General features: G+C 40.8%; 1 protein-coding gene across 3 annotated transcripts in view; it reads right to left on the bottom strand.

Annotated features, from left to right (window-relative positions):
• SH3GL2 (SH3 domain containing GRB2 like 2, endophilin A1) overlaps window positions 1–27,147 on the bottom strand; it is a 150,252-nt gene that overhangs the window by 19,828 nt on the left and 103,277 nt on the right. For 2 of the 3 annotated variants that reach the window (XM_038769902.1, XM_038769901.1), the window contains 3 exons: window positions 19,527–19,595; window positions 10,099–10,252; window positions 8,329–8,401 (listed from right to left, as the gene is read on the bottom strand). In XM_038769902.1, the coding sequence (XP_038625830.1) occupies window positions 8,329–8,401; window positions 10,099–10,252; window positions 19,527–19,552 (253 nt within the window). In that variant the 5' untranslated portion in view covers window positions 19,553–19,595. The remainder of the gene's footprint in view (window positions 1–8,328; window positions 8,402–10,098; window positions 10,253–19,526; window positions 19,596–27,147) is intronic. The other variant, XM_038769903.1, reaches the window with a different exon arrangement.

Raw genomic sequence — 27,147 nt, 5'->3', positions numbered from 1 at the left:
TTAGATCAACCAATATATTGCTCATTATATATCTGCCCCTTTATGAAACTCAGTAAGTACATTTTTGTTCCTCATATCTACTGTGGAATAAAGTAGGAAACGATATTGCTTAAAATCTGTCAACTGATTATTGCTGTGCACTATAAACTATTCTTCAATCCCTTCTGTCTTACCATCAATAACTTTCTTATGTCCTCTCTCTGGCCTGGAACTCCCTTCCCTTTCATATAACAGACCACAACTCTCCCAACGTACATTCAAACCCCTCTAAAATCATATTTCTACTAAGAGACCTTCCCTGACTTACCCCTCAATTCCCCAATTCTCCCCACCTTTTGCACTGCCTATGCACTTGGGTCTGTACCTGTTAAGCACTTTAATATTCAGCCCATGTCCAGCCTCACAGCACTTATGTACATATTCTTATACTCTGGTATTTCCCCTACTTTTTAAAATGGTATTTGTTAAGTGCTAACTATGTGCCAGGCACCCTTCTAAGTCCTGGGGTAGATACAAGGGAATCAGGTTGGACACAGTCCATGTCCCATGTCTCTCAGTCTTAATCCCCATTTTACAGATGTGGTAACTGAGGGGCAAAGAAGTTAAGTGACTTGCCCAAGGTCACACAGCAGACAAGTCTTAATCCCCATTTTACAGATGAGGTAACAGGCACACAGAAGTGAAGTGGCTTACCCAAGGTAACCCAGCAGACGTGTGGCAGAGCTGGTACTAGAACCCAGGTCTTTCTGACTTCACTGTATCCCTGCTGCATTCACTAGGCCACATAATTTATTTTAATGTCTGTCTCCCCATGTAAATTCCTTGAGGGCAGGGATTATGCCTACCAACTTTATTGTACTCTATTTTCCCAAATGCTTAGAGAGTATGCAGAAAGCTCTCAATAAATACCAGTGATTGGTTGAGTAACATGCTTTCAGTGCACCAGACTCAGGGGATTTAAGGGTCCTGGGCATCTCCCCCACTGGACAGCCATGCTGCCTCCCCAGGTACCTATTCCATCTTTCCTCTGTACCACCAAAGAAAGTCCATTCCATCCTGCCTTCCTCCACCTGGGTAGGAAAGAGAAATGTACTCACTTCATAAGGCATTTACAAAATCTCAGGAAGACTATGATGGCTACCATAGCTGTTGCTGTGGCTATGGATGCACCTTGGACGCCAAGTGACTAGACTGTAAGCTTGTTGTGGGCAGGGAACATATCTGTTTATTGTTGTACTGTACTCCCCCAAGCAGTTAGTACAATGCTCTGCACATACTAAGTACTCAATAAATATGATTGAATGAAGTCTGAAATTATTCTTTTGAGTCACAGCATCCTACTGATATTTATTTTGTGCATTTGTCCTTTGTTTTTTTATTTTTTAGTGTTCTATTGTTCCACCACACTTTGTGTCTGCCTTCTGTGGCCACTCTTTCTTATATTTTTAGTCTGTAAGCCCCTTGAGGGCCAGGGGCTGTATCTATGTATTTTTTCCAGTGCTTAGTACAATGCTTTGCACAAAGTAAGCTCTTAATAAATATATTTAGTACTACTATTACTCAAGTCAGCCTATGAAGATCCTTGACTGTCCTTACTAAACTAAGGCATATAGTCAATTAACCGATATCCATTCATTAATAGTTGTGTGAATGAAGGCCTCTGGCTGCTATTATTTTACTTTGATAGTTCTACAGATTACTGTCATTGACAGCATTTATTGAGTGCTTATTGTGTGCCTTCTATTCTACGACCTGATTTCTTGTTCACTGAGGAAAGTTCTTAATGATTACGTGTTTTCTGAAAAGATAGTACAGTGTTCTTTTCACTGAAACGAAGAACCAGGAGACTGCCTCTTTGTTCCTTGGTCAATTATATTTCCACATCTTTAAAATGAGAGAAGTGTTGCTTCTCACCTACACATTTTTGGGCTGGAAGTGAGTCTGGGAAATGCTTTAAGTTATTTTGAAAAAAGACTCTCTTTATATGTAAAGTCATTTTAAAAAGGATGATCCCCCAAGGAGCACTCTGATAGGATTTAGTCACAGAAGTTAGAATTATGTGGCATTTAATTATCATGGAAATACAGTAGTAAGCATAAAATGTCATTACCATAGTGTCTTGTTCAGGCAGAAAATATCAACATGTTCAAGACAGCTTGGATAACTTCATGAACTACAGATCCATAATTGGTTATTAAAGGAAAAGTTAAAGAAGTTAGATAGCTCATTAAGGGTTCAGATAGATTCATGGATGATAGGTCCCTAATAGGTTACTTGAGGGAAATGTTAAGGATGTTAGAAAATATATTTCTTGTTAAATCTGTGAGGATGGATGTCCCTAATGTTCCAAGCAACCTTCGGAGTCATTGCTTAATTCAGAATGAAGGTCTTCAGGGACCAATATGGCATTGCTTTCACTCACCGAGAAAAAAATTGTTAGAAATCCATTTTACCATCTGTTTGGATTTTTGCTTATTCTAACTTGAAACCTTTAAAGGTTACCCATTCCTCTCCACTTCAAGAAGGAACTCCTAATTACTGGTTTTAAAACACTCAATACATTACACAATTGTACATTCAATTACTTCTTTGTATTCTATTGGTAAATATTTTGATAACTTTCTTTACCATTAGATTGTAAACTCCTCATGGGCAGGAAATGTGCCATTTGTTTGTTTAGTACTTCCCAAGTACTTAGTTCAGTGCACTCTAAACAGTTCATGTTCAAGAAATACTACTGCTACTCTCCCTCATTTCTCCCCCAGCTAACACTCTTCATTTCTCCCAAGTTCATCTTCACACTGTGTCTTGTTCATGACTCTCTTGCCTCTGACCTCCAACATGAAGTGGGAGGATGTTCCAGGCCAGAGGCAGGACATGAGTGAGAGGTCAGTGGTGAAGAAGACAAGATTGAGATATAGTGAGTAGACTGGAATTAGAGGAACAAAGTGTGTGGGCTGGGTTGTAGTAATAAATCAGAGAGGTAAGGCTGGCAGGGGATGATGTGTGTGTGTGGCGGGGGGGGGGGGGGGGAGCAAGGTGACTGAGTGCTTTAAAGCCGATGGTAAGGAGTTTCTGTTTGATACAGAGGTGGATGGGAAACTACTGGAAGTTCTTCAGGAGTGCGGAAACACGGACTGAACGTCTTCAGAGAGAAATGACCCAGATTGCAAAGTGAAGTTTGGACTGGACTGGGGAGAGACAGAAGGCAGGGAGGTCAGCAAGAAGGCTGATGCAGTAGTCACAACAGGATAGGATAAGTGCTTGCATCAACATGGTAGCAGTTTGGATGGAAAGGAAAGGCAGAATTTTAACAATGTTGTGAAGGTTGAACTGACAGGATTTGGTGACAGATTGAATATGTAGGTTGAATGAGAGAGAAGAGTCATGGATAATGGCAAGATTATGGGCTTGTGAGACAGGGAGGCCTCACTCAGGGTCGCACCTGGAGAGTTTCCAGGACTCTACCAGTCTCTACTATTGGAGGAACATTCAAGCAGAGGCTTATCCATTCCATTCCTAGCTTGGGCAGTGGCAAGCAAGTGGAAGGCAATCGGCTACAAGTCAAGACTCCCCTGTGCTGGGCAGCAGCAGCATGGGAGAGAGTCGAGGGCGGAGACTTGGGTTTACTGCGCGGAAGGAGGCAATGGTATTCATTCAATTGTATTTATTGAGCGCATACTGTGTGCAGCGCACTGTACTAAGCGCTTGGAAAGTACAATTTGGCAACAGATAGAGACAATCCCTTCCCAACAACGAGAAACCACTTCCATATTTTTACTAAGAAAACTCTATGGATACACTACCAGAATGATTGTATATGGAGGTGGGACGTTCTGGAAGAGATATGTCCATGGAGTCGCTATGGGTCAGAGATGACTCGAAAGCTTAAGATAAGAGAAAGAGAGGATGGTGGTGCTGTAGACAATGATGAAAAAGTCAAGGGGAGGGCACAGTTTGGGTGGGAAGATGAGGAGTTCTGTTTTGGACAAGTTAGGTTTGAAAGTAGGCAGCACATTCAAGTACAGATATCATGAAGACAGGAAGAAGTATGAGACTGCAGAGAAGGAGAGAAATCAAGACTGGAGATATAGATTTGGGAATCATCCACACAGAGATGGTAGTTGAAATCATGGGAGTGAGTGAATTCTCCATGGGAATGGGTATATATGAAGGGGAAAAAAAGGGGCCCAGAACCAAACCTTGAGGGACTCCCACAGGGTGTAGGAGGCAGAGGAGAAGACCATTAATTAATTAATTAATTAATTAATGATGGTATTTGTTAAGTGCTTACTATGTGCCAGGCAATGTACTAAGTGCTTAGGTGGATACAAGCAGATCAGGTTGGGTCCCTGTCCCATGTGTATAATGCATGTTACAATGGGCCCTCTGGTAAGGAAATGTGTTAGAACATACGGATTAAATCCATTTTGGATATCTATGAGTCCTGGGGCTGGGGGTTCAGAATCCTCTGTGGGGAGGACACATAAATGTTTAAAGTTCATTTTTCCACCCGATTCTGTCACTAAATCCAGTTAGTTCCCTTCAAATAGAATCCCACAGGACAGAGAGTTGGGACACTTCAAAACCCTCCATGAGCAAGTCATGCCAAGGTCCATGTTAGTCTTTCCACTGACTCCTGTCTCTGTCTCCTTATTTCCCTTTCAAGATGCTAAACGCTCTTTTGAGCTCCCCTTAAAACAGACAACACATTAAAGATCTTTCTGAGCCCCCCAAAACACATGAAAAGCTCCCTGTAAACTACCCATTAAAGTCCTTACACAACTCCACACTTCAGCCCATCCATCTATTGCCCATATTTACTTGACACTTCACTCCTTCTGGATGGGTTAGCAATATATTAGATTCTTCCGGGAAGGATATTCATTCAATCATACTTATTGAGCGCTTACTGTGTGAAGAGCACTGTACTAAGCACTTGGAAAGTACAATAATAATTATGGTACTTGTTAAGCATTTACTATGTGCCAAGCACTGTTCTAAGTGTTGGGGTAGATACAAGTTAATCAGGTTGTCCCTTGTGGGGCTCACAGTCTTAAGGCCCATTTTACAGATGAGGTAACTGAGGCACAGAGAAGTTAAGTGACTTGCCCAAGGTCACACAGCAGACAAGCAGTGGAGTCAGGATTAGAACCCATGACCTGCAGACTCATGTCAAGGCACTAGTTCTACGTTCAGTGGTGAGGGTTACAAGCTGACAGGTTACATCTCAGCCAAAGAACACCTTTTTTCCTTTTTTAATATATAGTCCTTCCCCAGCCATGCTTTCCTTCCTCCATCCATCCACTTCTGCCCTCTAGAGTCATGCTAATCGACTATCTCAGGATCAGTTCATTCTGAACCTCTTCTCTTTCAGCTAGGTGACAGGATTATTATAGTGCACTCATCCTGACTGAATCAGGGATAACAGGATTGCTGTCTGGTGGCTTGATGAACTGAACCAGCCTGGCTCAGGAGTAATTCCTAGATCATTGGGTTCAGTGGTGGTCACTCACTTAGTTGACCCTTCCAATATATTATGGTGTATGGCTGTAATATGTTACTTGTCTAGTGCCGAGTAGCTGCGCCTACAGAACCTCCTAATATCACTGCTCTCTTGTGTAATCGACCCCAGCAATTTTCGATTAAAAAACAGAGACGATTCATTTTTCAGGCCTTTGCTCATTATTGTGGCTCTTCTCTCTAGCCTCTCCCAGGCATCCACATCTTTCTCCAATTATGGCACAGTTACAGGCATGGATCTCTAGTATTCTACTAGTTTGTCAATATTCCAAAGAAACAGTGTTAGAAGCCTTCATATGCTGCATTCACACTCCCCCTTATCCAGGAAGAATACTAATTCATCCAAAATGGAAATTCTATTAACTTGGTTTCATTTGTTTTTAACAAAGCCATACTGCCTGCTGAACTGACTTAATTTTTAGCACGGGTTTGACAATCAATTTTTAAATGAATTGCTCCAGTCCATTTTCAGAGACGGACAAAGTCCTCTTCATTTCCTTGGAATGAAGTATGGAATTTAATTTGGAGATTGCCATTTGTCCAGAAATCTTCAAATGCAAGGGTATTGTACAACTAGGTTTTATTTTTTGAGCAGCTTAAATTTCATCAGGCCAAATTTGCTTTGGACTCGGAAGCTTGGCTAAAAGGTATTAAACCTGCTTTGTAACCTATTTTCTGCGGCTGGAATTTATTGGAGAGATTTTTAATTGGCCTTCCAGCTACACTGTCTTAGTAGAAGTAAAGACCTTAGCCTTGTTTAAATTAATCAGCTGCTATTTGCTTCTCTCCCCTGTCAACCAGTTGGCCATTATTTTTCTCTTGCCTCTAGTACATTTATAAAATGTTTACAACACCTACTCTTCCTCCTGCTAGTTGCATCACATGCTACACTTTGGCTTTTCTAAATTTTGTTCTTACTTATTAATTCTTCTCCCACATACATGTCCTTGGAAATGTGTTCTTATTTACACACTGGATATGTTATTTTTTTTAGCCTTAGAAGAATTCATAATATAGCCAAGTTGGGTTCTGTGGCATTTTCATCTCTGACCTATGCCTATTAGCTTCCCTAAATTGTCCTCATTCAAATTATTCAGCTTGAGCACAACACTAGTGGGTGAAATCAGCTATTCCTCCACTTGCAATTTTCAGTTTCTTTGCTGCTCATTACTTATATTCTTTATTTTCTATATCCATTCATCTCTATAGGAAGAATTATTAGTAGACGAATAGGTGCAAAATGTTGCCTGAGGGAACAAATGCTATAATAATTTCGATTTAATGCTTGTGCTAGGAGCTATGAGGACATTTTAAATATCCTGGTTAAATTTTCTTTCCACTGGTACCATTGTATAAATGACATTTAATTTTTTTTAATTCTTTGGAAAGCTTCTGAACAGACACAGTAGGATGCTGATTTAAAGAGGAAGTTAAGTCATTTTTGAAAATCAGATACAACGGTAACATATAGTCATTCAAAAGAAATGCACTTTTTATGGGAAAAAAACATGGGACTTCAGTGTAAACTGGATTCTTCCTCCTGTTAAGATATTTTTCATTTAGTTCTTAACTTGAAGACTTAATTGTTTCAGATTTGGAGGTTCTTCACAGTTCAGTTTTTTAAAAAAAACATTGATAGTCTCCAACTCTGTTTGTAAAAACACTAAGGGTCAGGGGAGGAAATATGTCATAAATCCAACAGGGTGTATATCACAGATTTTGGTAAAATCACTATCACATAGCAGATATTTTTAAGTTGAAAAAGGGAAATGGAAAACTTTGACACATAAATTCATTTTTGAATTTGAAACATGACCCACATTCCAAAGACCAATCAGGTAAGGAGCTGATATGCATCACCTGATTAAATAAAAAGGGTTATATATAAAGTATAACAATACTATTTATGACAAATCATGCATTATAATTCATTTTATAATGCAAAAATGCATATTCTGAGTAAAAGCTTTACTTTGAAGCATTTTACCAAGTGGAAATATTTAATAAATGTAATTTCTGATATATCCCACAATTGAAGCTTGCAAAGATGACAGTATATTTGAGTCCTTCCTGTTGGAAGAGAAGGGGCTAATGAAGTCAAGCTGTGTGCAATTCCCTGAAAGTCTTCTGCAAAATCTCTCTATTGAGTGCTACACGGTTGTCTGGGGTACTTGGAGTACTTGCAAGCAACAAGGTGTTCTTGTTATTCTGATTATCAAACAGCTGTTTCCCTAATGATTTTCCAAGGCAGCCCTGACTCTCCATCACTGATTCTTAATCAGGATTGTTTACTTACTGGAACCTCCTATTTCCTCACCATTTCAGATAACAAAAGTTGTATTGAATATTCAAACATACCACAGTACTCTATGATACAGAATAATAATATCCCCATGGGTAGTACTTGTGCCCTTTTCAAAATGGTTAGACTACTTAAAGGCAAGGACAGATCCTGTTGGAGTAAGTTATTATTTGCTTTTGGGTTAGGGCCTTATAAGGTGCTTCTTTTTCAGTATAATTTCTCATATTTCCAAGAGCGTAATGCAGATGTTAACTGTAATGAAATCAATGAAATACTGTAACGACAAAATCCACTCGATAGCCCCTTGCAGTTCATTTAATTTAAGAAAAACAAATACATCAATCTGAATAGGAATGCTATATATTTAGAGAAGTTGTATCTCTAAAGATGAATTTGAAGTGAAAGTGCAGGAAACCAACAAAACTCTCTTATATATCAACTAGATGAGAAACTACTTCAGAAACCTTCAAATGACACTTGAACTCAGTTTGTTGTTCCATTACCTGGGTTGGGTTGAAGATATTCTATTGTTTTAGTCATTATTTCCATCACAGCCCTGCTGGTGACATCCACTTTCTGAAACAGAAGAACGAAGAGTTTATAAAAAAAAAAAATCCGACAGTATAAATATTGAAAATGACAGTTGGGCAGCAGTTGGAGAGGGTTGTGCTCACTTGTCTATAGATTTGGGCTGATTCCAGGAAAGGCATTTCAAGTCCAGCTATGTAAAAGACAAGGAAGTATGTCCATTGAGCTATTGTCATTGCCTGCTAGAGTAAAATATCAAAGAACATGGTGCTATTCATGAACAGACTTGCAATAGCATTACTGCTTAGGACTTATCATGGCCACCAACTCCCAAGTGCTTAACACAGTGCTCCACACACAGCAAACACTCAATAAATACCATTGATTAACTTTGAATGCATTTTGAGAACTAGGGAGCATTTAAGCAAACAAGGAGACTTATCATAACCTCAATGTTTATTTTACCTAATCAGAAACAAACTAAAGAAATATCTTGTCCCATGCCCTGATGATGGCCAACAAGGGAAAAAGCACGGGTTTGGGAGACAGAGGACATGGATTCTAATCCCAGCTCCGCCACTTGTCTGCTGCATGACCTTGGGCAAGCCGCTTAACTTCTCTGTGCCTCAGTTTCTTAATCTGTAAAATAGGCATTGAAACTGTGAGCCCCACATGGGACAACCTGATTACCTTGTATCTACTCTATCATTTAGAACAGTGCTCGGCACATAGTAAGTGCTTATCAAATACTATAATTATCCCCCCTTCCAGACCATGAGCCCAGGGTGGGCAAGGATTTTGTCTCTCTTTATTGCTGAACTGTACTTTCAAAGTGCTTAGTACAGTGCTCTGCACATAGTAAGTGCTCAATAAATACAACTGAATGAATAAATACAATTGAATGAATGAATACATGAAACATCCTTTAGCCTGAAAAAAAAAAAACAGTATCACAACACATGGTATTCAAGGGAATTGGTCTTTTAATTTTCCTATTGTCATTTTCCAATGTACCCTGAGAAACTGAAACTTTAATCCCAGGGCTTCTAATTTACTATTGGATTTATGTGGTTTCTACCTAATTCCTGGGGTAATCCCTCCCTCTCTTATAAAAGTTGGGTTAACCTTTTGAATTTAGGTTTTGGTCACAACTGGCTTACTGTTCAAAGCAAGAGAGAGAGTGGGCAGAATCTGGGGCAGGAGAGCAGTGGGGAGGGGAAGGTTCAAAGTCCCAGTTTTGTTGTGCCATTCAGTTTTAGTAAGACACTCTGAGAAGCACTAGCAGCAGTGGCATCACCTCAGGACTCCATTTTGCCAATCAGCAGGGTGCCATGGTGCCACTGTGGAATGGCCACTACTGCTTTTGTGCCTGTCAGGGAAGCCTGTGGGGACTACATCACAAAAGCCCACTTCACAATGCCCTTGTAACCCTAAAGCAACATAGGCTGATAAAGAGAAGGGAAGAGGTGGGAGCTTTACTGGACATTTTTCCTCTCAAACACATAACTTCTAATAAAGGTGTGATAGGTGTTAAAAGCCTTCACAATTCATCAGTGATATTTATTGAACATTTACCGCATACAAAGCACAGTACTGAGTGCTTAAGAGAGTACAATACCATGGGTAAACACACTTCTTACCCTACAGCTTAGTCAGGGAGACAGCTATTAGAATAAATTACAGGTAGGGATGGCAACAGAAAATAAGGATATGCACAGAAGTGCTATGGGGTGGGGGTTGAGTACCTCAGTGCATATGATGTACAGACTCAAATGCATAGGTGATGAAGAAGGAAAGGAAAATACGGTAGCGAGATGAGAGGTAAAGTCAGGGAAGGCTCCTTGGAGAAGATGTGATTTTAGTAGAATGCTGAAGACGGAGAGTGGTGGTCTGTTGGATCTGAAGAGTGAAAAACTGTATCAATAAGAGAAATCTACTGCTTGGCTGATATTAGGAGAGGTAAGTTTGATAGGGATGCCAAGGGGCAAGTGAAAGAAAAAAAAGAGGAGGAGGTAGCTCAGGGTCAGCAGCAAGATAGATGAGATCAAGGTACTGTGAGAATGTTAGCATTAGAGGAGCGAAGTGTGCAGGCTGAGTTGTAACTACCAACCTCTTGCCCATGTCCTCCCTCTGGCATGGGAATTCCCCCCACCTCCCTTCATATACAACAGACCACCACTCTTTCCACCTTCAAAACCTTGTTAAAATCATATCTCCTCCAAGAGGCCTTTTCTGATTAAGCCCTTATTTCCCCTGCTCCCTCTCTCTTCTGAGTCACTTTGCCATTTGGATTTGTAGGCTTTAAGCACTTGATATTCATCACACTCTCAGTCCCACAGTACTTATTTATATATGTATATATCCATCATTTAAATTAATGTCGGTTTCCCCCTCTAGGCTGTAAGCTCTTTGTGGGCAGGGAACATGTCTATGCACTCTGTTGAGTACCAAGCATTCCATCAATACCTTTGATTAATTGATTGATCAGTATTTATGCCCATAGTATCAGCTAAAACAGTTGAAATATATCTCAAAGACTTTTAGGAATGCCTTAATTTCTGTTCATACTTTAATTAAGCCCATTTGCTCTGATTCCACCTTGTGAAGGCAGAGTTCAGCTGGCCTCAATCCTCTTTATAGACAGTGACATTTCTCCTTTACTCATTATGCCTCTGGTTTCTAAGATAGAGGTCATTCTCAATCTGCATTAATGAGAAGCACTTCAGTAGGCCATCAGGAGCATAAAAGGGAAGGCAAATGAGACGTGAGAGGCAAACTGTCAGAATAAATTGGCTTAGTATGCTTTTAAATTCTGAAACACTTCAAAACCACTTAATTTCTTGGGTGGACTTCTGTGCAGATTTAACTGAACATAAAAGCATGAGAAGCCAGCATGGTCTAGTGGATAGAGCATAAGCGTGGGAGTCAGAAGGACCTGGGTTCTAATCCTGACTCCATTACCTGTCTGCTGTGTGACCTTGGGCAAGTCAATTAACTTACCTTGCCGCAGTTACCTTACCTGAAAAATGGGGATTAAGACTGTGATCCTCATGTAGGAAATGGACTGTGTCAGTCAATCATATTTATTGATTCTTACTGTGTGCAGAGCACTGTACAAAGCCCTTGGGAGAATACAAAATAATAACAGACAGGCAAATTTCCTGCCCACAATGAACTTACCGTCTAGAGGAGGAGACAGACATTAATATAAATAAATAAAATTACAGATATGTACATAAGTGCTGTGGGGCTGGGAAGGGGGATGAATAAAGGGAGTAAGTCAGGGGGATGCAGAAGGCAGTGGGAGAAGAGGATAGGAGGGCTGTCAGGGAAGGCCTTTTGGAGAAGATGTGCCTTCAATAAGGCTTTGACGGCGGGGAGAGTCTGTCAGATATGAGGATGGAGGGCGTTCCAGGCCAGAGACAGGACGTGGGAGAGAGGCTGGTGGTGAGATCGAGGTACAGTGAAAAGGTTAGCATTAGAGAAGCGAAGTATGTGGGCTGGGTTGTAGTAGGAGGGTAGTGAGGTGAGGTAGGAGAGGGCAAGGTGATTGAGTGCTTTAAAGCCAATGGTGAGGAGTTTCTGTTTGACGCAGAGGTGGATGGGCAACCACCAAAGGTTCTTGAGGAATGAGGAAACGTGGCCTGAATGTTTTTATAGAAAAATGATCCAGGCAGCAGAGTGAAGTATGGACTGGAGTGGGGAGAGACAGGAGGCTGGGTGGTCAGAAAGGAGGCTGATAGAGCCATAAATGCAGGATAGGCTAAGTGATTGGGTTAACATTGTAGCGCTTTGGATGAAGAGGAAAGGGGGGATTTTAGCGATGTTGTGAAGGTGGAACTGACAGGATTTAGTGATGGACTGAATAAGTGGGTTGAATAAGAGAGAAGAGTCAAGGATAATGCCAAGGTTACAGCACTATTGGCTTGTATCTATCACAGTGCTTAGTACAGTGCCTAGCTCATAGTAAGCACTTAATACCATAAAAATAAATAAAATAGTAGTAGCACTTTCACCCATGAAGTGCATCTAACTCATACTAACAAAGAAATTTTAGAGCCATGTACAGTACTGCAACGAAATTAGAAGCATTCAACAGTTTCATTTGGATTGGCAAAAATGTGTTAACTTGTAAGTGTTGAGGTTTCCATTGCAAAGTTAATTAGCAGCCTGTAGAAAATTTAGACAAATGTCTTCCACTCCATTATGAAAAGCACATACAAAAGAAGCACCTGACAAGCACTGATAAAAATAAACCTTGCCACTCATCAATTCTTATTGAGGAATTCTACACCTTTGAAGAGCTGTGACCTAGGTAGCCATGAAGGCAGCCAATTATTCAATTGTCCAGGCCAGTAGTAAAGACTATCCATCTTATTTTATTTCACTATCTCTTTAGAGGCTGTGAAGCATGAAGGGAAAGTGTGCTGGGGGATTTTGTGGATATTCAGTTCTTACATAAAATGTGTTTCCACGATCATCATCAATGGTATTTATTGAATGCTTACTGTTTGCAGAGCACTCTGTACTAAGTGATCGGGAGAGCACAATACAACAGAGTTTCCTGCCCACAACAAGCTTACAGTCTATACGGGGAGACAGACACTAATAGAAATAAATAACAAACATATCATTTATAGATATGTACATAAGTGCTGTGGGGTTGAGGGTGGGGTGAATATCAAATGCCCAAAGGTCAAAGATATAAATGCACAGATGACACAGAAGAAAGAGGTGGCTAGGGAAAATAGGGCTTAATCGAGGAAGGCTTCTTGGAGGAGCTATGACATTATTATGGAGGGGAAGGGAGTTCCAGACAAGGGGAAGAATTTGGGAATTGGGTAGGTGGTGAGGTAGACAAGATCAGGGCACAGTGACTAAGCTGGTGTTGCAGGAGCAAAGTGTGCTTTCTGAGCTGAAGTAGGAGATTAGTGAAGTAACACAAGAGTGGGCGAGTTTATTGAATGCTTTAAAGCCAGTAGTAAGGACTTTCTATTTGATACAGAGATATATGGACAACCACTGGAAGTTCTTGAGGAGTCGGGAGACATGGACTGAAAGTTTAGAAAAATGTTCCAGGCAGCAGAGTCAAGTATGGACTGGAGTGGGGAGAGAAAGGAGGCAGGGAAGTCAGCAAGGAAGCAGATGCAGTAGTCAAGGTGGACTATGTGTTTTGGAAAATAGAGAATACTATTCTGACAATCGGCATTCTGGATAGAATGTCACTGCAATGTTTTTATTCACCAAATTTTATGTGCATGTGGTAACACAACACATACCATCATCATCATATAGCCACACTCCATTATCTGATGACAAACGAATGTTCAAAGAAGTAATTTCTCTAACCATATTTGAGATGTATGTGATCCAATTATATGTAGATCTATATTAACTGCTACTGCTTGCTTCACATACAGTTAATGTGCTCATTCTGCTAGAGAATATCTAAGGAGGGAATATTTTTTTTCTTGAGACTCAATCAAAAGGAGAAGATGCTTTTGTCTGCTTGTATGGCAGCATATTTCGGCCCAGTTGGAACACACTCAAGGATACCACTGAAAGGAAACGGGAATGTCAGTTAAAAATATCAGAACTCACTCCAATTTTTTTTTAATCTGGAAGCTTTGCTTCCCCATTTAGTAAATCCTGCAGGCATCTGGACCAGGTGCCTACACTTGGAGCCTGTAAATAGCCAATATCATTCTTTAAAGCAATTTCAGATTTTTGTACTTGAATGAAGAGGCTGAATTACTGTGTCCGGTTCCTACTGTGACCAAATAACCACACTATTATATTACCATGGCTCCTTGAGGAAGATGGTTCCAGGGTTAAGATGGGTGCACTGGAGTTTTTTTGTATTTATCAGCTGGAGAGTGTATTTTGTGCTTGATTAGAGAAACAAACTCCAGAATCCCTGCTTGCTTTTCAGAGTGGTATTATTTATTAAATTAGGATTCCTAATTGTACCTCTAAGAAAAAAACCCCCAAAAAGCTACATTATAAAATCCCAGAATTTGAAAACCTTCTGGGGAAAGGTGATTCTATTTAGGTTTTGGAAAGGTGAGTCTACATGCTTTTATGTGAGCATCACACAAAAGAAAAAGGAAAAATGATATAAGATCTCAAATCCAGAGTAAAACATTCCTTATGAAGCTGCTTTGTGGTTCTTTGTTGCCTAGACTCCAATCTCAATGCCCATGGGACGCCTCACATTAATGGTCAGGCAGTTCAGAGAATACAGAATATGTAGTGAAGCATGACAGACGAGAAGAAAGATCTGCCAGACGTGAGCAGAGAGCAGGACGCTTTTCAGTAAAATACAGAAGGCCCTTCTTTCTTCCCAGATCAATTTATGATGAACCCAAAAGCTTGCAATGAAAGCTGGCTTCTGTGGTTTGCTAACTAGATAAAATAGCATTTCATGAAGCCCAGTGGAGAGCAATACGTTCTAACACACCTGACTAAACCTAGTACTCTGTACCCCTAACTAATGCATAGAACACACATCTGGGCTTCTGCTGCCTTCTCTTTCCTTGGTAGTGTTCAGAAAAGGAAGATGAAGGAAAGTTCAAATTCTTGGGGTTCCTAAACACCTTAATTTTGGGTAAGTTGCTATTGCTCCAGCTCTTCAACATAGCAATAAGGGGAGCCATCACTTAAGAGTGACTCTGCAGCTCTCATCTCCCTTCAGTCAACAATACGGCTTTAGACTCATCAATAATTTATTGTAACAATTGTGGTGACTGTTAGGGGCTTACCTATGTACCAAGCACTGTACTAACCACAGGGGTAGCTTCAACATAATCAAGTTGCACACAGTTCCTGTCCCACATGGGGCTCAGAGTCTATGTGGGAATCAATCAATTAATTGATTGAATCAATCATATTTTTTGAAGGCTTACTGTGTGCCAAGCACCATACTAAGTGCTTGGGAGAGTACAATATAACAAATTTAGAATAAATGTCCCCTGCCCACAAGGAGATTACAGCCTAGAGGGGGAGACAGACATAAATTAAATACATTAAGGCTATGTACATAAGTGTTGTGGGGCTGACGGTGGAGTGAATAAAGTGTGTAAATCTAAGTGCAAAAGAAGGAGAATAAATATTGAATCCCTATTTTACATATAAAGAAGCTGAGGCACAGGAAGTTAGTGACTTGCCCAGGGTTATACAGCAGGGAAGTAGTGAAGCCAGGAGTAGAACCCAGGTCCTCTCTCAGGCCTGTGCCCTTTCCACTAGGCTATGCTGCTTCCCTGGCATGTCCTGTCAACTTATTAAACCGCACAGGCCTGTAAGAAGTAGAATGGTTTCGTATCATTTTTACTCTTTACTGGAGAAATGGAGAATTAATATCTGGGCTGAGAATTGAATTTGCGATTACTGACTCAGGGTGCTCTTCTCAGAGGATCGGATTCCATCTTGAAAATCTATAGATCCGCATAATGGTATAAGATGTAGAATTGTCTAAGAATAATTTATGTAAGAACTAACATAGGTCATCATCTACATGCGCTCACGGACAAATACCCACCTCGGAACAACTGAACAGCCAAATTAGTAATACTAGCAGGGGAGAAGGATGGCAAGAAGAGACTATGTTTACTTAGATAAGCCGCCAAACCACATTTTATCCAATAGCTTCTATCGCCTTTTCCCACAGGACCATTTAATAGAACTTCAAGGAATCAAGGCAATTTGCGGGGTTCCAAAAGGGAATGTCCCTCTTCTGGGGCCTGAGTCCAAATAGAAGAGCACATCCTGATTTGCACTGATGTAGCAGTAAACCACCGAACGTGGGAGTGTAATATCCTGCATTTCAAATGCCTCTACCTGCATGTACCACTGGGGTTCTTCAGTTTCGTCTTACTGAATTCAGCTGCCAAACCTGCCTGTAGGCGTAAAGCAATACTCTCCACTGCTGCTTGACAGCGAACACAAACTCTTCCAAACGGTATACAATGTTGAATTTATTTTTAATTGGAAAATAAAGTGTAGGAATTGAATTATTTTTTTTTCTTGACGGGACTTTATTAAAAGCCCTGCAAACTCACCACTGGTCCTCCCTCTGGAGGAACAGCAGCAGAGTGGCCAAAGGGTGGACAGAAGGTAGGAAGGGGAAGGAAGAAGAGGAGGGGAGCAAATGGTTAAACAACAGCCTTGGAAGCCAGCTCCCTGAACAATCATAGTTGGCTGCATAATAATAAATTGCAATATTCCATGTCAATAATTTAATCCAGCCATAAAATTATCCAATTTTTCCAGTCTTAATTGATCATAGCTATGCACTCATCAGAAAGGCTGATGACAAACATGAGCTCTCCAGTGATCTGACAGGCCAATTTAAAGGCCTGTCTAGTACAAATCTATCAGTAGGAATTAAAACATTGGACCTAGGAAATGCATATCTTCTTAGGCCTTGAGAAAAACATTGCTTGTGGTTATGCTTAACTCAGCACTGAAATATTTAATGGTTCTTATTGCAGTTACTTGATAACATTCAGTCAATAATATTTATTGTGCAACTGTGTACCCAGTACTGTACTAAGCATATAGGTGAGTACAATAGAGGTAAAAGATGTGATCCATGCCCTGAAAACTCTAACAGGGAACACTAATTTACAGTTAGTAGGAAAAAGGGACTGGAAAGATAGATAATTGCAGAAATAAGTGTTTAAATATTTGTGTTTGTAAATTGATATGTGAATAAGTGGTATGGGTGGTTCAGAATACATACCTGTTTAGGTGATAGTTGGGAGGATATGACAGGGAGAAGAAAATTAATTGGAGACAGTAGGATTTCAGGAGGGTTGTAAAAATGGGGCGGGGGGAGGAGACAACGACTGTGGCCTAGTGGATTAGAAAGGAGGGCATTCCAGGCAAAGTGGAGGCATTAGCCAGGAGCTGGAGATGGAAGTGGTGAGGGTGAGTAAATTCATTTGGTAAGAGTGTGTAGTGAGAATTGTGGGGAAAGGGTTGGCGGAGAGCTTTGAAGTCAATGAGGAATCAAAGATTACACAAATGAGAACCAGTGTGGTCTAATGGAAAGAGTATGACCTGGGGGTCAGAGGACCTGGATTCTAGGCCTTACTCCACCACGTGTCTGCTGTGTGACTTTGGGCAAGTCACTTAACATCTCTGTGCCTTAGTTACCTTATCTGTAAATTATGGATTAAGACTGTAAGCCTCACATGGGACTTGGACTGTGTCCAACCAGATTAGTTTGTATCTATCTACCCCAGTGCTTAGTACAGTACCTGGCACATAGTAAATGTTTAACAAATACAATTTTTTTAAAAAAGACTGCACTGAGAGTGGTATTGTTAACTAGAGTGGGGAAGTTTGAAGTAAGGGTGGATTTAGTTGGGGACATAAGGAGTTCAGTTTTGGGCATATTCTGGGTGTGACCTGGAGGCAGGAAGAAATGTAGTTGTAAAACAGAAAAGAGGCTGGGATTGGTGAGGTGGATTTACAATTGCAGCTGACACCATGAGATTGGTTGAGCAATCCATCCACATGCAAGTAATGCAAAAATTTGAAAATAAAAGTCTAAAGCGATTAATTTTAAAACACCATATAGGTTTGTGTGATCTTGCTTTGTTTTGAATTTAGCTTTTACATGTCACCAAAGCCATTTCCCTTTCACACTTGAATGCTGGAAACACAGATTACTAGGCAATTTGTTGCTGAAATGAGGCAATGCACATGTTGGAGACTGAATAAGTACTGGTTAATCTAGGCATCATTTGGCTAGAAAATGTGCTTGAGTGGTTACTAATAACCATGAATGTGTATACCAACTGTCATATTGTACTTTCCCAGGTGCTTAGTACAGTGCTCTGCACACAGTAAGCAATCAATAAATACCACTGATGATGATGAAGGTACAACCATTTCACCCCCTCTTTAAATCTTAAAGGATATAACTTACTGTGTCTTGATTTCATGTTTCTTACCACCAAACCCTTGCCTATGTCCTCCCTCTGGCCTGGAATTTCTTCCCTCATAATTTCTGCCAGACCACCACTCTCCTCATTTTCATAGAGTTCCCTCACTTCTCTTATGTACATATCCTTATCCTCTAGACTATAAGCTCGTTGTGAGCAGGGAATGTGCCTGCTATATTGTTATATTGTGCTACCCAAGCACTTAATACAGTGCTCTGCACATAGTAAGCACTCAATAAATATGATTGATTATACTCCACACTTTCCCCTAACTGTAATTATTTTAATGCCTGTCTCCCCCTCTAGACTATAAGCTCCTTGTGGGCAGGGATTGAATCTACCAATTCAAGTGTATTGCACTTTCCCAAGAGCTTAGTACAGTGCTCCGCACACAGTAAGAACTCAGTAAATGCCACTGATGCTTCCCTTCTGTGTCACCTATGCAAATACGTCTGAAGCCCTTCAGCACTATGATTTTCACCCTTACTCCATGTGTAATTTACTTTAATGGCTGTCTTGCCCTCTGGAGAAGCAGCATGGCTCAGAGAAGCAGTGTGGCTCAGTGGAAAGAGCACAGGCTTTGGAGTCAGTGGTCATGGGTTCAAATCCTGGCTCCGCCAATTGTCAGCTCTGTGACTTTGGGCAAGTCACTTAACTTCTCTGTGCCTCAGTTACCTCATCTGTAAAATGGGGATTGACTGTGAGCCCCCCGTGGGACAACCTGATCACCTTGTAACCTCCCCTGCGCTTAGAACAGTGCTTTGCACATAGTAAGCGCTTAATAAATGCCATTATTATTATTATTAGTCTGTAACCTCCTTGTGTTCAGGAATTATGTCTACCTATTCCATTGTATTGTGCTCTCCCAAGCTCTTAGTATAGTGCGATGCACACAGTAAGCACTCAGTAAATACCAATGATTGATTGGTATTTGAAATGGAGAGAATTTTTCATCTGTTCAAGCATCTCAGATTTTGAAATTAAAACAATGAGTTAGAACACTCGCTTTTACACTTATGTGTTGTTCAGTAAAGCACATTCTTAAGACTATCCCTGGCCCTGATTACCTTCTCATTTGTAAAGTTAAGATGAAAAACAATAATGAAAATCGCTCAGATAAAACAGTGACTGCAAAATAAGCACTGGATTATCCCATGACAATTTTCCCATTCCCCTTCAAATTCTCCGACTTCAAAATTCAAGGATTGCAAAAACACACTTACCCTCTCCATTTCTTTGAAGTCCTCATCTAGCTTGGTTCCTTCGGCCCCTCCAACCTTCTCACTCACTTTCTGTAGGAGATAAAAACGAAGTTTTCTTGAGCTCAGGTTCACGAGAAAATGTTTTATAAAAGCATTTTCCTTCTGACAGATATTGGGAATAGTAGGAAGGTACACCAGTCATTAGCCAGGAAGAAATCCATTTAACTTTTGGAAAGAACTCTTCAATATAATTTTAGGTAGGCAATTGGGAAGGTTATCAAAGTTAAATAAATGGATAAAAACTTTTCTTAACTGGTTTAGTTAAAAGGTCCTGAAATACTTTTTTTCTTAGAAAAGCTGCCAATGTATGCACTGTGACACAGTTCATAGCAATAACTATGTGTAACAGAAGACATTTTTGCATCACCTAATCATTTTCAACTACTATTGACAACCTAAATGAAGTACTGCAAAGCCAAAGGTGCCATTATGTGTGAAAGGGAGAATGGGTGCGGTGCTGGGGGGGTGGGAAGAAAGCGAGGAGGGCAGGGGCTTTAGTGGGGATGAAAATTGGGGTAGGGCAGGATTCACAAAAAGCTAATAGGACAGAAAGGCATTATCTGGGATTTTCTCAGCCCTAAACTGGAAACTCTCAGGTCTAGTCTAGACTTCAATCATGTTCCTTCTCAGACTGCATCTTTCCAAACTGAAGCATCACGACCCTTTCAGCTCATCCTAAAAGAATTTTAGTCAATTTCCTGATCGTCTTGATTGCTCATCCCTAAACCTTGCAAAACATGAACCTTGGTGGTGGTGGTGGTGGTGGTAGTAGTGTTAGTAGTAATAGTATTTATTAAGCTCACTGAGTGTGGAGCACTGTACTAAGTGCTGGAAGAGAATGCACAAAAGAGAATTAGATATGGTTCCTGTCTCTTGAGGGGGCTCACATTCTAATAATACAAATTGGGAGAAGGGATTAGAGACAGACACATCACAGACACATGTACTCTCCCAAGACCTTAATACACAGTAAGTGCTCAATAAATGTGATTAATTGATTGATTGATTGATTGACTGAATGACAAAACATTGAAACAGAACCCGGAAAAAGTATAAACAAAATCAATAAGGTGCTGTAGCTAGAGGGGCAGATCAGAGTTCAGGGCACACCCATGGCCACCTGTCTTCTCAGGTTTTGTGGAGGCTTCATGCTGTGGGTGCACAGGAGAGCAGATTTTTTTCCCTGCCTGGTAAGCATGGAACATGCTGAGAGCAAGGACCCTCAGTGGCGGGAAGAAAGGTGGCAGTTATTAGTTTCATATCACGACAAACTATTGCTTTTCGCTTCACTTCCTAGCTCTTTCCTAATGGTGTCCAACAGAGTTGGCCTGTTAAGTTTAATGCACAATCAACTGAAATGTAAGCTCCTTCATTAGACTTTAAACTCCTTTAGGGCAGAGACTGTGACTTATACTTTTATTGTACACTCCCCAACACACTACCGTTTCAAAAACCATACAGTATTCAGTACAGTACACAGTGCAGTTTTCCCCTCTGGACTGTCAGCTTGTTGTGGTCAGAGAATGTGTCTACCAACTCTGTTATATTGTATTCTCCCAAGCGCTTAGTACAGTGCTCTGCACACAGTAAGTGCTCAATAAATGCAAATGACTGATTGAAAAAACACTGCTGACTAAATGAGTGAACAGTCAACAAGTGACTTCAAGATTTCTTTTGGAACTTAAGTGCTTTCTATGTGCCAAATGCTGTGCTGGGAAAGTTACAACATAATTTGTTTGCACCCAGTCATTGTTCCATACAGTCTAAGTGGACAGGAAAACAGATATTTTATTCCCATGTTACAGAAGAGGAAATTGAGGCACCGGAATATAAGTGACTTGTCCAGGATCACACAGTGGACAAGCAGCAGAGTCAGGACTTGAACCCAGATCTCTAGACTCCCTGTTCAGACTCCCTGTTCCCCACTCTTTCCCCTAGGCCATTCTACCTCCTGCGTTTCTCTAAACTCATCATCCTGTAGCTGTAATTTGGATTCTTTTACCCTAGTTGGGTGTATTACCTTGCATTTGTTTACACTGAAGCTCATCTGCTAATTTTCAGCCCAGTCACTGAGCTTCAGATCATCCTATTTGCACTTGACCTGCCCCGTTAATGGACTTCGCTATTCTCCTTTCTAGAATGAGTTTTCCATTTTTGAAAGGATGACCTTTCCTCTTATGTGGTCTTTTTATCAGCTAGCCAAGCAGGGTTTCTGTTTGATCACCCTTTTCGCGTCTTGTCATGGTCATTCTGGGGCATGCATTCTACCTGGTCTTGTTAGGAGGTGCTTTTTTTTTTTTTTAACAGTTTTCATGTTTCTGGTAAGTTACTTATTTTTTTAACTTCCCTTCTCAGCTTCTTCCTTAGGTATGCATTTTTCCAATGCTTTCCTACCACAGACCAGGAAGGGTGAAGCCGCAGAAGGCCGCTGATGTCCCCCGCCATCTTCTCCACCGGACCACCAACACTTGCAGCTCAGGAGACGAGCCACCCGGCCAAAATGCCATCAGAACTACCCATCAGTCCCAGCTCTAGGCTGGGAAAGGGTAAACAAACTCTAGCAGCATGAGGTCTTCTTAACCTTTAGAATGTTGAAAAGACTGAGATTGTGGAGGTGGCTATGACTGTTGTGTTGAGCCCTAAGAGGGCTAAAACCCTCCTGGAGCCACAGTCCCCTACCATTCTTATCATTTTTATTGCTGTCATTGTCTTTTATGTTGCTTTGCTTCAGTGTCAATTCCCTCTTCCCACTTTATTCTTAGTTTGCGAACCACTGGAGGGCGAAGGACCACATCTAGTTGTCACCCATACATTTTTCCTAGAGCTTACTCCAGTGCTTTACACACACTAGTTGTTTAATATGTACTACTAATACTATACATAATTCTTTGGGCATGTGTGACTGCATAACAGTCTCTGTGTTTCCCAGGACTAAATTTTCCCTCAGAGTGTGTGGCCCCCAGAATGGGAGCAAATAGGAATCCCTATCTCTAAGCCATGCAAGATTCTTCTACCTTGTCAAATTTGTTTACTTTTCAAATGCCCCTTGTTTAGCATAGTATACTGCACATAGCAAATATCTTTGATTCTACTATAGTACACAGACTGCTGGTCATACATTTACTGAACTGGGGAATGATGCCAACAGTAAATCCTGTTTTCATCAATAGGTACTATAAGCTTCATCATTGATGCCACTCAGGAGAGTACCTAATCTGAACCAAGCACCATTGAGGGAAATATAAAAGTACAAGATGTGATCTTTGCCCTCAAGAAGCTTATAGTTTCACGGAGAGGACAAGTAGACAACAATGAACAAGAGCTAAAAGTGTGAAGAGTATAAATATTCATTCATTCATTCAATCGTATTTATTGAGCGCTTACTGTGTGCAGAGCACTGTCCTAAGCACTTGGGAAGTACAAATCGGCAACACATAGAGACAGTCCCTACCCAACAACGGGCTCACAGTCTAGAAGGGGGAGGCAGACAAAAAAAAAGTAGACAGGTGTCAATACCAACAGAATAAATAGAATTATAGCTATATACACATCATTAATAAAATAAATAGAATAATAAATATGTACAAATATATACAAGTGCTGTGGGGAGGGGAAGTGGGAAGGGCAGAGGGAGGGGGATGATGGGGAGGGGTGGAGGAGGAGGAGAGGAAAAAGCGGGGGGCTTTTGGGAAGGCCTCCTCGAGGAGGTGAGCTCTCAGTAGGGCTTTGAAGGGAGGAAGAGAGCATTCCAGGGAGGGCATTCCAGGCCAGAGGTAGGACGTGGGCCAGGGGTCGATGGTGGGACAGGTGAGAACGAGGCACAGTGAGGGGGTTAGCAGCAGAGGAGCAGAGTGTATGGGCTGGGTTGTAAATATTGAAACACAAGGGGGTACATAAAGCCATAAACAAGATACACGCTCATAAGGGCATAAGTGCTCTGAGGTGGCTGATTGGGTGGTAATAATAATAAGAAGAATGGTATTTGGTAAGCGCTAACTATGTACCAAGCACTGTTCTAAGCTCTGGGGTAGACACAAGGTAATCAGGTTGCCCCACGTGGGGCTCACAGTCTTAATCCCCATTTTACAGATGAGGTGATTGAGGCACAGACAAGTTAAATGAGACTTGCCCAAAGTTACACAGCTGACAAGTGGCGGAGCCGGAATTAGAACCCATAACCTCTGACTCCCAAGTCCGTGCTCTTGCCACTAAGCCATAGTATGACCAGAAAGGTGAGAAAATGAATCAGGGAATGCCTCCTGCAGAAGATAGCTTTTTAGAACGACTTAGAAATAGGATTGACCTGCAGCTTGGCAAAGCTGAGCAGGGAGGGTGTTCTAGTCCATGTAAATCCTATGTAAACAGATATTAATGAATAACTAACATTACTTCAGGCACAAGCATCCTTGGGCTACCACAACAATCCCAACCAATATTCCCATAGGTAGTTGGCTAATTCATTAAGAATTTACAAAGAAAATCAACAACCCTATCAACACAGGAAGCCTAACCTTGAATCAGACTCTTCATGAAATCATATAAAATAGTAACAGAAGGAAAAGTCCTAAATATGAATGAGAATCAAGAATATTTGATGGCATGTTGAAAATTCATAAGAGTGCAGTGGAGTGAAAACCACACAACATTTGTTGTTTGGTTGAGTGCATGCAGCCATTGGGCATTTAGTGATATTCTGTAACGGATAAAGAAGGTTATATTCAACTTTAATCCTTGAATACCCTGCTTAAAAAACATGGCATATAACAAAAGTTCTGCAAATTATACCCATTCTGCCCATCAGAGAAACCTAACTTTTCTGACAATGGCCAAAGTCATTTCCACACATCTAATTGAGTTTATTCTGGAGGAACTGATCACCAATTGATCAATCACATTTATTGAGTTCTTACTCTGTGCAGAACACTGTACTAAGCACTTGGGAGAATATTATCTTACAGAGTTGGTAGACATGCTCCCAGCCCACAACAAGAGAAGTAGAGTGGCTTAGTGGAAAGAGCATGGGCTTGGGAGTCAGAGGATGTGGGTTCTAATCCCGGCTCCTCCACTTGTCCACTTTGTGACCTTGGGCAAGTCACTTAACGTCTCTGTGCCTCAGTTACCTCCTCTGTAAAACGGGGATTAAAAGTGTGAGCCCCATGTGGGACAACCTGATTGCCTTGTATCTACTCCACTTAGAACAGTGCTTGGCACATAGTAAGTGCTTAACAAATATCTTTATTATTATTATTATTATTATTATTAAGGTTACATCATCATCAATCGTATTTATTGAGCGCTTACTATGTGCAGAGCACTGTACTAAGCGCTTGGGAAGTACAAATTGGCAACATATAGAGACAGTCCCTACCTAACAGTGAGCTCACAGTCTACAGTTACAGTCTAGAGGGGGAGAGAGGCATTGATACAAAAAATTCACTGGAACTGTCGCTGTCAAGAAAGATAGAAAAGTTCCACTTAAATATAACACCAATACAATGTAACAATTTCTCCTTAAATAGTACAGACTCACTTGGATCCACTGCAGATGAGGATTGTGTGGCTTCTGTATATCTTGAAAATAAATCAGTACAGTGGAATTCATTTTCCCCATCTCGTCCATCTATGTTCAGTTTGAATGACAATTCCAATTGATTTTATTACCGTTTTCCTATTGAATACATTCTATGTTCAGAATACAAAAGTTGCTTTGAAAATTCAAATGTCCTCAGAGCTGTTCTTTAGCATGAAAAGTGATAACTTTTTTAAAATTTCATTTCTCTAGCCTAGGAACTCTGCAGAAAATACTACTCTACTTATCTAACTACCACACACTGACATTGAAAATATCAATGAGATATAGTACACAGCTTTCAATTATTTGGAGAGAAGACACTAAATAATTTCTACAAATATTTTATAGAGGCAGAGATCTAAAATCAATCAATGATATTTACTGAGCTCTTACTATGTAAAGAGTACCGTTCTAAGCACTTGGGAGAGTACAATACAAGAAATCAGCAGAAACGTTCCCTACCCATAATGAGCTAATAAGCACAGCTCTTTCTCAACATACATAAAACTGGTGAAATGTCACAGTATTTCAAAGTCATCATTATCACCGTCCTCAAAGGGGAGAAGACCAACTACAGAAATTGTTGTGGGAGTCTCAAAGCTTTCAATTGCTGGCAATATTCTCGCCAGGGCACTCTTGGATGAACTACTGAAGAACAGTGGTAACAACACCCTTTCCAAATCACAACATGGCTTCAAACCACAAGGGGACACAGCAGAAATGACCTTAGCAGCAGGTGAGATATGAGAGAAATGTGGAAAAACATAGCAAGGCCTCAAAAAGTTGTTCAAAGACTTAGTGGAAAATATGTGACACCTTAGATGTGGTTTCTGGCAATTGGTTGCCCTGAAAACCCTGTCAAGCTCCCCAAACTACTCCACAGTAATATTGTCAGCTGGGTTTCAATTGGAGGGGCCTTGTCAGATCCTTTTCCCATCACCAAAGGAGTAAAGTGGGGTTATGAACTAGGTCTAGTCCATTCAAGCTACTGCATGTAGCTATGCTTGAAGTGACAGCAGGGCATCTGGAAATTGGTATCCAAAGAAGATTCTTATCCTTTGGGAAACTCTCGATATGCTCTCAGCCTGTAGAGCTGAAAGAGTCCCTGAAATACCATTTACGCCTATAAATTGATGACAATGCTGTAGACACACACACACACACACACACAGAGAAATGCAAATGATTATGAACTGCTTGTTAGAATCAGCAATGCACTATGGATGGGCAATAATCTTAAGATTTTAACCAACCCATATCTGGCCAACCCTACACATAACCAGGAATCGACATCAGCAACAAAAGATTGAATGGCATTACTAAATTTTGTTACATAAGAAACACATTATCCAGTGGTGCAAGAATAAACATGGAGAAAAAGCTGAATGAACAATGTTATTGTGTCCTTCAGGAGGCTCAAACACTTACTGGTGCCAACATGGCTTCAAGATTCATGCCAGACCTGGGTTCTAATCTTGGCTCTGCCACTTGTCTGCTGTATGACTTTGGGCAAATCACTTAAATTCTCTGTGTCTCAGTTACCTCATCTGTAAAATGGGCATGAAAACTGTGAGCCCCATGTGGGACATGGACTGTGTCCAATCTGATTACCTGATATCTATCCCAGAGCTTAGTACAGTGGCTGGTACATAGTAAGCAATTAACAAATGCCACAATTGTATACAGTGCAATTGTGATGCCTAATTATCTTTAAGGCTGTGAGACCTGGACCTTTTATACACATCACATTCCACTTCCAATCTCAGCTCTTCCACTTGCCTGAAAGTCACAACTTCTCTCTGCCTCAGTTTCCTCCTCCATAAAATGGGGGATTAAGTATGACTCCCTCCTATGGAGACTGTGAATCCCATGTGGGACAGGGACTTTCTCTAACCTGATTATCTTGTATCTACCCCAGAACTTATTCACTGAACACTTACTGTGTACAAAGCACTGCACTAACCACTTGGGAGCGTACAATACAACAGAACTGGTGGACACACTCCCTGC

The sequence above is a fragment of the Tachyglossus aculeatus genome, chromosome X4, assembly GCF_015852505.1.
Source record: "Tachyglossus aculeatus isolate mTacAcu1 chromosome X4, mTacAcu1.pri, whole genome shotgun sequence".
In the NCBI taxonomy this organism is placed as follows: domain Eukaryota; kingdom Metazoa; phylum Chordata; class Mammalia; order Monotremata; family Tachyglossidae; genus Tachyglossus; species Tachyglossus aculeatus.
The sequence above is the reverse complement of the archived record's forward strand: the minus strand, read 5'-3'. Positions and strand labels throughout refer to the sequence as shown.